The 12,222-nt window shown below is 45.8% G+C and overlaps 2 protein-coding genes across 3 annotated transcripts in view; one reads left to right on the top strand and one right to left on the bottom strand.

The window, feature by feature from the left end:
* ALDH1L2 (aldehyde dehydrogenase 1 family member L2) overlaps positions 1 to 607 on the top strand; it is a 59,789-nt gene extending 59,182 nt beyond the window's left edge. For both annotated transcript variants that reach the window (XM_043965022.1, XM_043965020.1), the window contains one exon: positions 43 to 607. In XM_043965022.1, the coding sequence (XP_043820957.1) occupies positions 43 to 98 (56 nt within the window). In that variant the 3' untranslated portion in view covers positions 99 to 607. The remainder of the gene's footprint in view (positions 1 to 42) is intronic.
* A 3,224-nt stretch (positions 608 to 3,831) lies between these two features.
* NOPCHAP1 (NOP protein chaperone 1) lies at positions 3,832 to 10,333 on the bottom strand. The gene is made up of 4 exons (XM_043967432.1): positions 10,172 to 10,333; positions 9,109 to 9,186; positions 5,391 to 5,527; positions 3,832 to 4,259 (listed from the first exon to the last, which is right to left on the bottom strand). The coding sequence occupies exons 1-4, from the start codon at positions 10,293 to 10,295 to the stop codon at positions 4,092 to 4,094; spliced, it is 507 nt and encodes a 168-aa protein (XP_043823367.1). The 5' UTR covers positions 10,296 to 10,333; the 3' UTR covers positions 3,832 to 4,091.
* Between the last annotated feature and the right edge of the window lie 1,889 nt (positions 10,334 to 12,222).

Below are 12,222 nucleotides of genomic sequence, written 5' to 3'. Positions count from 1 at the left end.
AGGCCATCTGAAAGAGTCACTCACTGATATTCTCCCCTCCAGGCGAAGAGGCACTTCGAGAGTACCTGAAGACAAAGGCAGTCACTCTGGAATATTAGATCACCACCAGCTCCAACAATTCCTCTAGAGGCATCTCTCCATCACTGTGTTCTCCACCCAGTGCCTGACAGGACTTCTGGGAGTGCTGTTGGGACAGATATAATCAACCAGCAAAAAAAAAAAAAAGAAAAGACAAGTTTCCCATGATCAGAGTCCTGTTCATCTGCATGGGTGTGAGCCTGGATATTTTAAAATATTTTTACACTTGATAGCTAATGACAGAGATTTGGTTTCTACAAGGTTGTACATTAAACACATTTCTAAGGGATTTCGAGTTCTTTGAATTTTAAAACCCAATCCAGCTTTGTTTATTTCTGTTCATTCACAACCTATGGTCCCATAAAACTGTTCACCAATTGACAAAGTGCCCTTAATATTGCTTTTGTATGATATGTACAGATCATAGAATCTAATCCCAGCACTAAATTGTTCAAACTATTTTCTACCTCTTTGGTACTAATGAGCAGGAATAAAGAATGTGAATGGCGATCGTAGAAACTAGAAATCAAAATATCTTTGTTGTGTTGAGCACTCCACGGTTAGATTGTCTTTTGCCTGGGGATCGTCCTCGTCCACCTTGTAAGTTGGCAGGTCCTTGAGGACCAATCACAACCCCAGAGTCCTTTCCAAACTCCTTTCATGGCTGATATTTGAGAGAACAAACCAATCCCACCTTCCATCACAGGACCCTGAGGGTGGGAGCCTGGCCAGATGTCACTTCACAACCACACTCTTCTTCCCAACTGCCTAGGAGGTGGGCCCCCTTCTCCTGAGGCCAAAATGCTGCTGCTCACTCCTCTCAGGCCACCTGAGTCTTCCCCCTCCTGGCCACCAGGACAGGAATCTCCATGTAAGCATCAATAGATATCCCTTCACCTTGGCCACTTTTATCCCTTCATTCGGCAGGCATTTATGAAGCTCCTACAATTTATGAAGTTCTAGGCACTGTGCCCAAAAAACCTGGCTCCCCTGCCTACCTTCCTGACCCTTATCTCCAGAAGCTGAACCTTCTCTCGGGCCCCATCCTGATGGGGCCCCCGAGAAGGGAGAGGGTCCTGCTCCTTGGTCCTCAAGGCCACTTCCTGACCTTCCCTCAGCTACCTTTTTTCCTTGGATATTCGCTCCATCTTGTTCTGGGCTTCTTAACTTTTTCTATGCCATGGCCCCCCTTTGCTAGCCTGGTGAGGCCTCTGGGCTCATGCTTTTAAAATGTGTGAAATACAACATAGGATCACAAGGAAAACCAATTCTCTTGCAGGGCAGTCTCTGGGAAGGAGAAAGACTGTGATCACGTGTGAAGTGGGCAGGGAAAGTAGCAGGAATCTAAGAACTCCAGTAATTTCCAAGTAGAGTTAAGTGTAAATAATATTTAGAGGTATTTGCTACAACTGTAACATAACAGAAACATCTGTGATTCCTACTGGTGACAGGAACAGGGACTGGGGTCTGTTGCCCACCTTCATACCTTGGAGATGTGACATTTAAAAAGGCTTGAGAGGCAGTTTCTGGGTAATCTAATCGTTTTATACCACCTTGGTATAGGAGTAGGCACAAAACTTAGCTCCTTTTCTACATAGCATTAATTCCGCCAAGCTCATGTCTAAGGTAGCAGTGCTGCCAAAGGAACTTCTGCTGGGCAGGGGATGCCAATGTCTTCTTTGCTCCCTAGGGTAGAGATGCTGGGCTGATTGCAACACTCAGCCTAGGGACTGACTCCCAGACTCCTGGGGCATCCTCTCCTCTCAGGTTCAGAGAATCCATACCCATCAGCAGAGGCCATGAGCAAGGGGGTCACCCACACCCCTCAGAAGTGAAGGAGACAGAACAATAACCAAAGTTGATTGGCCTTTTTGAGTGCCTCCAAAACCAATCAGAGAGCCTCCCCTTTGTCGCATGGTTAGCCAGTGACAAGCAGTCACAGAATGTCTACAAACACCCCTCCAACCTCTGCAATTCACTTCCCTTCATGTCATCACAACAGTCCCAAGCAAGCTTCTCGGCATCCTTCACGTGGAGAGGCCACATCAGTCAAGTAAGCTGATGGGATCTGCCTGTGGACCAGACCCACGTGATTGCTGTCATCATGAATCCTTGGGCCACTTTTGTCTTAGGATATTCTGATCACAACTTGGCTTTGGATAAGGTGGGGGGACATAATATAATCATTACTGTCTCAATGCACGGAATTCAGTTCTTGCTGTAAATTCCCTCCCTTTTCTTAAATGAGATGGTTAGAAGTTAGGGGGACAAACTGCTTCCCTCCACCTATTAGTGTCAGGAACTGAATTTTTCTTGACCTATACTTTTTATTTAGGGAAAGCCAATGTCAGAGTTTAGAATAGAGGCTTGGTAGGATCTGCTGGCCTGAAATTCTACAAACTAATCAGAATCCAGGGGAATGGGCCACTCTTAGACACTGTTTGATGACATAAACTAATGAGAAATAAAGGAAAGTTTTCTGAAGAGATGCAGTGCTAGTCTGAGAGTTGGGAAAACCTAAGTTCAAATCCTGCCTTAAACACTAGCTTGTGTGACCCTGGGCATGTCACTTAACCTTCATCTGCTTCAATTTTATCTGTAAATTGGAGGGAATAATAGCACCTACCACCCAGGGCTGTGAGGAGCAATTCCATTGGGCCACCCACCCTCCTCAGGAATAGACCTGTGGATAATAATTTCATTAAAAGGAAAAAACCCCACAGGATAAACTGTTCAGTATGAGTTAGTAATATGAAACAGACAGGGAAAATTACTGGGTCTTAAACTAATGGTTGTTGGTGTTTACAAAATGCTTACTTACTACAACCCTGGGAGGGTAACTTGTCAAAGCATACCATCTTGAAACAAGGAGGTAACAGTCCCAATGTACTCTACCCTCAGCAGACGCCAGCTGGAATATTGGGTTCTTAGGGTCCCAGGTTCAGAGATGAAAGGGACACTCTGTTCATTTTATCAGAAACAAAATGGAGTCTAAGAGTCACCACTTGGCCACCTAGTGTGTGTCTCTTAGGAAGGCTATTAACCAGATGGGTCAGGGAGGGCCTCACAGGGGAGAAGTCCATGAGCTAATGTGTGAAGTCACTCAGAGAAGCAGAAAAGAGAATGTCTATCAGGCCAGGGTCACTGCTTGTATAAAATATTCTAAAAAACAATTCATGGACTCCAGGTTAAGAACCCTTGCTGGAGGTACTAGGGAGCCACTGAAGATTTTTGAGCAGGGGAGTGATGTGGTCCAACATGTGGCTTAGGAAGATAGATAACTTTGGCTAACATAAGACAGACAGACTGGAAGCAGGGAGCCCAATTAGGAGGCTGTTAGCACAGACCAGTGTGGGGGGGATGAAGGCCCAGGCTAGGATGGTGGTCTTGAGAGAGACAAAGGAGAGGTTCGAGATAGGTTGTGGAGGGAGAATTCTCCAGCCTTGTCAGGTGTCTGGGTACGATAAATGAGAGGAGAGGACGAGGATGACTCAGAGACCATGAAGCTGAGTACCTGAAGAACGCTTGAGTGCAAATCCAATATGGAATACGACATCGTCGAGCCTGCTCTGAGATATGGCAGAAAGAGCGCGGGCTCGTAGTCAAGGACGTGGGTGACTTGATGTCAGGTACAGCCGCACCTTAGTTTCCTCGGCTGTAAAATAAGAGAGCTAGACTAGATCATCTCTCCGGTTCCTTCCATCTCTACATCAGTTATTCTAGATGAAGAAAAAACGCCATCAGTTTGTTGATTTCAAAAGCATTTATTTAGTGCCATTTATTTCCACGTCAGGCACTGGGCAAGGGGCTAGAAAAACTGACTTTCACACATGACCCTAGTGGACTATATACAACATATACAGAAGCAATGCAGATATCCCATAAAATGGACAACACTCAGTCCCGCAAATGCTCCCCTGGAGCCGGAAGGGCCTGTGTCACCTGAATGAGGCGCAGGGCATGTGAGCAGGCAGACATGGGGCCTGAGATAGCAACTTCATCCATCTGGTTGTTCAACTGTCCAAAACTTCTATCTTGCCTCTTTTTCCACTTGGTTTAGGAAACTTAATATTCTCCACAGTGACCTCTCCAGTTATGCTGTTCTCATCCTCAGATCCGGAACTCTCTCCTGAACTGAGTTCTTCAGAATCAGAGCTGCTCACCTCCACCACGGCCACATCCTGGAAGATAGATCACAACCAAGGTCACCAAGGGGATCTTACCTTTTGGCCCAGTGATCCCCGACCTGGCCATCCCGAGCTCCCCAGAATGTCACCATCAAATCAAAACAAAAAACCAAGGGCTATCATTTCAGATGTCCTTATTTTGGGGCAGCTAGGTGGCACAGTGGATAGAGCACCGGCCCTGGATTCAGGAGGACCTGAGTTCAAATCCGGCCTCAGACACTTATCACTTACTAGCTGTGTGACCCTAGGCAAGTCACTTAACCCCAATTGCCTTACCAAACAAACAAACAGATGTCCTTATTTTCTAAGTGCAAAGACTTGGAAACCTAAATGCCCCAAAGCTGGTGAAAAGCCTCATAGACCAAGGCATCTCTATGTAAGGGAATATCACCATGCCTCTCACAGTGAAGACCATGAGGGATTATAAATAGGTCTGCCAAACAAAGAAAGCAGAACCAGACAGTGTATACACTGATTACTAGAGGAAACGAAGAAACTACAAACAAACAGTCACAGCAAACAGGCCGACACAACAAACAGGTTCAGAAAGGAATAACTAACAAGCTGTCTGGACTCACCATCTGCAGAAATTCGTATTTTAGTGTAAATAGTCAATAAACGTGTATTTGTGTTTAGCGTTGTTTAGAGATAACTGCATCTGGCTTTTTTGTTAAAAAGAGTCATACAGGAAGTTTGCTTCAGTACAATCTCTTAATTCCAACAGAGAAATTAGCACTTGGTCCAACTCTGTTATCTCCAAGACCGATACCTGACCCTATACAAACAGCCGATGCTTCAGAGTATGAATCGTAAAAGTGTACTATATGTCCCAGGCTTCTGGCCAGGCCCTCATTTTGCAGAGGAAGACGCCAACAGCAGAGAGGCCACGGGGCTCTTTCCCCAGGAGTCACAGACCCCTGTGGTGGGGTTGGAATGCAGGTCTTCCTGTCTATACAAGGTAATGTTCTATCCACAGGACCCGTCTGCCTCTATAAATCAGAGGCCCCAGGCCCAAACCCAACAACAAATCTCTGTGCTTCAGTGAAAAGAAAGAGGAGCTTCCCAAGTTACCCAGCCCAACAGTGGTCCTGTTCCACCAAACCAAGGCATACCACGTGTTCTTACCATTTCTATGACTTTTTCCAGGGAGTCATCTACATTTTCAATATTGAACAGGTCTGGGGGCCCCGATGCCATCTCCTCTCTTAGTTTTCTGTTTGCTTGTTCAATGTGAGGTAGGAAGTTCTTCACTCTTTCTAAAACTAGAGGAGGGAAAAAGGCAGCATGAGGGCTGTGTGTGTAACAGATGAGTGGTGACTTCGACTTCACCATTTACCCAAGCCTCACAAACTTGTAAACTGTCTCTCTCAGATCTCTCTTTGAATTTAAATATATCCAAAAAAACCTTTACTATTAAAAAACGAACTTTCTTTTCAATTTTAAGTGGGGAATTCTAAGTACCGACTCGGAGCCAAGTACTGTGGCTACAAAGACAAAACCCAACAGCCCTGCTCTGCCTTCAAGAAGCTTACGTTCTGTCAGGAAAAACAAACTGCACATGGATGAGAAAAACAAAAGAGGCAAAGTATGACCAACGTAACAAATCACAGGAGCCTAAGTTTTCTCTAAAGACCCCCAGAAACAGTTTTCAATTATTCAATCAGCTTTGAAGCCAAAATTAGGATACATTTATTCTTGGAAGCCCAAAACACCATAAGCCAGAATAAGCACATTTCTAATTTATTTCTAGGTGTTAAAAATGATGAGACCAAAAAGACAATGAAACATCCTGGTGAGGCCGACACAACGTAGAACCTGGAGTGAGGAAAAGCTGTGGGATGTGGCTAAAATCAGAGCTCCCCTACTATCATTAGCTCAATTAACTACAGTGGCTCATAGGGCTGACCTCCCTTGTCATCCTAACGGCTGGCACCAAACAGGTTCATTTTGAAATGCTTCACTGTTGAGTGCCTTCCGGTGATTTACAGACACATCTAAAATCCAAATCAGCCTACTTTCGCTTCCCACTGAGCACACCCTAGCCCCATCGTTCAAAGCCCTGCTCATTCCCAATTTCTCCAAGGAGCCCTTCCCCTTCTTTGAGAGGAACAGGGGAACGTAAGATCCTAGAGGGACAAGATTTCTAAAGATGGCCTGGCCTAATGGGGTGCTTCCAATGAAAGGTAACACAGGGGTTTAACGGTTCTTTTGAAAAAAATGTAAAATCTTACTAAAAACTTAATCCAGACCATCAATACAACCAACCACACTCGCTTAACCGCTATTGACATTTTACTTAATTCTAAAGCATCAAGTCTCCCAAGAGTTCTTGAGTCACTTCTGTCATCCTTAGGGTTCCATCTCACTTTTCCTCTAGCCTGATTGGTCAGTGAGTGTACTCCATTTTGCTGGTTCGGCAATAGTGAAAATTAATTGTGGAAACAAAGTGGATGCCAAAAGACTGAGGAGTAATTGGTCAAGCTACAGTATGTGAATGGACTGGAATCCTACTGTGCTGGAAGAAATGGCAACTATGAGAATGCAAAGAAATGCTGGAAGATTTCTATGAACCCATTCAATGAAATGAGCTAAACCAGAAAACCAACACACACACACACACACACACACACACACACACACACACACACACGGAGTGAAATTGATCTTGGCTGCAAAGATGTGCCCCCCGCCCCAACCTCTTTGCAGAGGTGGTAAACTGGGTATTGAACACTGCACACACTGTCAGGCTCTCTTGATGTGTTCAGTGGTTCTCTGGGAAGGAATGTATTTGGAAATGAAGCTGATATAAAAACAAAATATCAATTAAAAAATTTTAAAACAAGGAAATATAGGAACAAAATGGATACTTATCAATTGGAAAATGGCTAACAAACTTTAAGTATATAAATGTAATAAAAATTGTTCTATGAGAAATGACAAATGAGGAATTCAGGGAAACATGGAAGGCTTGCATGAACTCAAGCAGAGTGAAATGAGGTGAATGTAAGAAATAATATACACAACTATACCCATGTAAAAATAAAGAATACTAATACAAAACTGAATTGTGTGTGATTATACTATGACCAACTATAACACTGGAAGAGATGAAATGCCTTGCTCTCCTTTCCTGGGAGCGGTAGGCATCTATGGGTACAAAATGTAGTCGAGACATCAGCTGATTTTCCCTAATTGGTTTTTTTCTTTGTTACAAAAAGAGGTGGGAGGAGTGTTGAAGTCTGAAAATGACTATAATATAAAAAGAAAAAGTACTATTAAAACTAGTCTTTTAAATAAATCAGGAGGAGATGTGGATGTAAGTGAACAGGATGTAATTATTATTTAAAGTTAGAAATCACATTTTAAAGACAATTGTTAAATAGTTTGGAACGGGCAAATTTATCTATTATCTTTTATTTACCTGAATGCTGTTACTAAGTTTAGAGTAAAATCTGTTAAAGGGAAAAAGAAATGTAATTTATATAGCCCTGCTTTGGAGAGCAGGGTGGCAGAAGGTGTTCTCTGTCTCAATACATGGGTAAGTTTGTAAGAGACACCTTATACATGTCTATCTCTCCAAAATATAGCATAAAACCTAGCAATTAAGAGCTTAATAAACATTCATCGTGAGTGTGCATGGATGGCTGTGACTGGACCTAGAAGTGTGGATATTAATGTTCAAATCTCTAAGTGTCTCTGGCTGGTTTTTTGGGTATGTGGAGGGGAATAGGGGGTACTGAATGCAGTCTACTACTGTAGAACATAGGAAAAGAGACTTCCCAGAATCCTGACTGTGAGGTTTTAGTTCCATTAAAACCCTACCCTGTTGCACTACTGGTCACACATGTGAAGAATCAAATGTTGTGGGGAGGAGAAGGGTTCTTTTAAGACAAGTACACGTCCTTTATAAAAACTGAGTCCTTATGACACAAAACTATGAGCTGCCCCACCACTGTCCCCTTCTGCCATCTGCTCATCAACGACCAGAAGACGTGAAACAAATCAAATGTATGAACGAGGCAAACAAGGCTGCCTATTGCAGAGGAATGAGCACCCCAAGAACACCTCCCCCTACCAAAAAAAAAAGCCCTCCTTTTTGTATCTTCCACAATGCCTTGAACCTGCTCTGAAAATCTATACGGCAATTTTTTTTCCTGTAATGAATAGATGGAACCTGTCCCAACATTGAAACTTCTCACAGCCTCTAAGAGGTAGGAACCACTGGGACTTTTAATAGGGGCTTGATAGGGACACAGCGATCTCCTGAATCATGCTTAGCCATGTACATGTCTTACCTACCCTCCGCAGAACATAAGCTCCTAGCAGGCAGGCACTGCCATTTTCTTAGCTTTGGCTCCTTGGAGGCTAAGCACCGGGCCCTGCCCACAGGAAGCACCTAGAACTTCGTTCAGTTCAATCCATATAGTCCTGCAACCAAGGGAAACCCGTTGAAGCTCAGAACCCCAAGGTCCCTTAGAAATCACCCAGCTCAGGGGCTGTTCTCCCTTCTTATAGTAGGGACCCCGCTGTCAGTCAACCTGTAGACCTCTCCTTAGCATCAAGTTTTTAAAGGCATCAAATGAAATATAGAGGATTTCAAAGGAAAACAATCAGATTGAAAGGGTTTTCCTTTTTTATTTTTTTTAATAAGAGCAAGGGCCCCAGGCTATGATCTCCCTCCCCCCAGAGCCCCACCCTGCTCCAATCCTGTCTGCCATTCCAACACCAGCTGAGGATGACTGTTCCTCATTTTAGAGATGGGAAAACATACAGAAGTTCCCAACTTAAAGCTAAGAGACCAGCAATGCAAACAGCACCAGGCTCCAAAGAAAGATGCACTCACCGCTGCTCCTCTCCACTCGCACCGTCTTCAAGCCCGCGCTCTTGCCTTTGGAACGGAGGAGCAGCGCGTCCTGAATCCCTGCAGAAGAAGCCAATTCCTCTGGTTAACTGTGTCTGTGCCAGGGGCGCCCTGAGCCCAACACAGCCGAGAATTGGAGGGAAGGGGTCCAGCCACAATTGAACCACCCTCTCCCCCACTCCACCCCCTTCCCTTTCCAGGTCTGCTCTGGCAAGGCTGAATCGTTTAGGAGGACATGCGGCAAGGACTTGTCCAAGGCCATACTGCCAACTTATGGCGGAGCCAGGATTCGAATCCAGGTTCTCTGTTTTTGGACTCAGGGCATACATCATGCTGCCTTCTCTAAAAGGGATCGGAGGGGAGGGAGGTTGGAGATGGAAGGATCTTAGAACATGGGATGACAGAGCTGGGAGGAGCCATCGAACAGGGAATGTCAGGGATGGAAAGGAGCTTAGAACACGGGATGTCGGAGCTGGGAGGAGCTTAGACCAGGCAATGTCAGGGATGGAAGGGAGCCTATAACAGAGTTAGGAAGGCACTTAGAACAGAGGCTGTCAGAGAAGAAAGGGCCTTAGAACATGGGGTGGCAGAGCTGGGAGGAGCTTAGAACAGGGGATGACACAGCTGGGAGGAGCCATCGAACAGAAAATGTCAGGGATGGAAAGGAGCTTAGAACATGGGATGTCGGAGCTGGGAGGAGCCATAGAACAGGGAATGTCAGGGATGGAAAGGAGCTTAGAACATGGGATGTCGGAGCTGGGAGGAGCTTAGAACAGGGGATGGCAGAGCTGGGAGGGGCCGCAGAACAGGGGCTGTCACGAGCTGCTCTGGCTCTGGGGCATTTCACCGTATAACCAGGGCAGGGCCTTGGGTTCAAATGTCGCCCCTGACCACGCTGGCGATGTGACCCCTCGGGGCTCCCAGAGAGGTGCCCGCCCCCATGGAGCGGGGTTCCCTACACCAGTAAAGTCACTGGACGAGTCGCTCTTCCCGGGGCCTTTCCGTCTCTCCCCATCCCCTCCCCCACCGGCTCTCCAGTCCTCACCGCCTGCGCCTGCGCAGCCCGCGCGCAGGAGCTCGCGCGACACAGCCGTCCCCACGCCGCCGGGGGCTCCCCTTCGGGCTGCGCGCCCCGGCCCGCCGTTTCCCGACTCCTCGAGGCCAGCCATGCCTGCCGCGAGCCGAGCGCGGAACTCCCGCCTGCGCGAGACCCGGATGGAGAAGGCCCGCGCCTGCGCCTGCGCCTGCGCCCGGGCTCGCGCTTGCGCTCGCCCCCCGGGCTCGCCCCGCCTCCACGAAGGCTCTGCGCTCTGGCGCCCCCATATGGAAAGAGATGGAGATGGCTGCTGGAGCCTGGAGGAGCCGGGAGGAAGAAACGCTCCAACTCCTGACATTGACATTGAACTTGATGGATGGTTTCACGTCGTTAAGGCGTTTTACTAACGTCGCAACTGTGTGGTATGGAAAGGGGTGCTCTTACTGTCCCCAATTTACAGGTGAACTGAGACAAAGTGACAGGCTCCGAGGTCTCCAGCTGGAGGGAATCCCCGAGGCTACTTATTTCAACCTCCATTCATTTTACAGAGAGGGAAACTGAGGCCCACGGAGGTCAAGTGATCTGCAAAAGGTCACACATGTAGTAGTGTCAGAAGTGGGATGAGGCCATGGGAATCACACCTCTAAGGTCTCTTCCAAGTCCAGATCCAGGATCCATCCCCATACTCCCAGACCTGTATGAAAACACCGTGCATGGGCTTCACAAAAGATGGATTCTAGTTCAGTTAAATCGCCTGGGGCTTTCTGGACTACAAGCCCAGCACTGTAGTTTTCAATTTAAAAGACCTGAGTTCAAATGCAGCTTCAGACACTTCCGAGCTGTTGTTATTCAGCGAGAACAAACCTAAATTCTGAAACTGTTTTAGAAAGAAATGTATTAGGTCGTTTGGGGGAGAAAGCTGTAAAGATGGGATTCCCAAATCTTTGTGAGGTTACATTATATTAGAGTTCAGTGAAGGACATAAGCCTAATTGGCTTCATGTAGGCAGTAGAGGGCCTCCAAGAGGTCAGTTTGAGATGTATATCAACAGGTTATTCAATCTAATTTCGGAACCCTAAAACATGAATTTCTGGTGGAACCAAAACAATCACTGGGTAAGATCTAAGTATTCCTTAGAAGCACCTGGCTTCCTTGGAACATCTCCTGACCTCTCCAATAAACTTTTGCCATTGTGGATTGTTATTGATCATTTATTACAGGAAAGCCAGAGATTAATTCCTCCAGGTCCTGAATCTACCCAAAGTGAGTCCCCATATCCAGGTCTTGTTTTGGGTTCACCTGTGCTTGAGTTTGGGGTTCTTGTGTTTTGGCTTCACCCTAATTGTAAGTAGTATATATATACATATATATACATATACATATATTCATATAGATGATCATAGATAGATGATAGATAGATGATAGATAGATAGATATAGGTAAAGAGATAGATAGATAGACAGATATTGTAGCACCCCAGCTTGTATGTGGGCCTCCAAAGAAAATCTTATCCCAGATTCAAGGAACAATCTGGGTCTACATGGACTCAAAACTATCACACATGGGCCCCCACCCATGTGTTGACTTTTACCAGTTAGTCAAAGAACACATTTAGGTCCAAATAAAGGTATTTAAAGAAACAGCAAAATAAAAGAGAAATGGCGATTGAACTTTGGTCCCTGTAAAGCTGTGGCACACGCGATCCCATATAGGCATGCATTATCTGCAGGAAAAACAGATATGTCTATATAGCCAGGAAATCTGTGGAAAGAATCATATGCTACAAAGCTGTCAGACCAAGGCACACAGGTGGCATGGGCAAGTCATGCCTCTGAAGCTACCCAGCTGCTGACTTCCTCCAGTGATGTCTGGACACCGATTTCTCTGCATTTTCCACGAAACGTTGTATTTCTGGGTCTGTGGTCACTACTGGGTATCTTCACTGCTTAGGTGCTGGCAGAACTTCTTTGTTTCCAGTTTCTGGGCTTCATCTGTTCAAGGCCAGCTGATGGTGAATCAACTCATGTCAGATGAGGTTTCTTTCCTTCTTTTTTTTTTTT

This window comes from Dromiciops gliroides, chromosome 5, assembly GCF_019393635.1.
Source record: "Dromiciops gliroides isolate mDroGli1 chromosome 5, mDroGli1.pri, whole genome shotgun sequence".
NCBI lineage: Eukaryota > Metazoa > Chordata > Mammalia > Microbiotheria > Microbiotheriidae > Dromiciops > Dromiciops gliroides.
This window is presented reverse-complemented; position numbering and strand designations above follow the sequence as displayed.

Excerpts from the sequence above, each read along its gene's own strand:
- NOPCHAP1 (XM_043967432.1), bottom strand. The coding sequence starts at position 10,295 with ATGGCTGGCCTCGAGGAGTCGGGAAACGGCGGGCCGGGGCGCGCAGCC. Across the intron at positions 9,187-10,171 it reads GGGCTGCGCAGGCGCAGGCG|GGATTCAGGACGCGCTGCTC; the intron begins GTGAGGACTGGA and ends CTTCTTCTGCAG. Across the intron at positions 5,528-9,108 it reads GCGAGTGGAGAGGAGCAGCG|TTTTAGAAAGAGTGAAGAAC; the intron begins GTGAGTGCATCT and ends TCCCTCCTCTAG.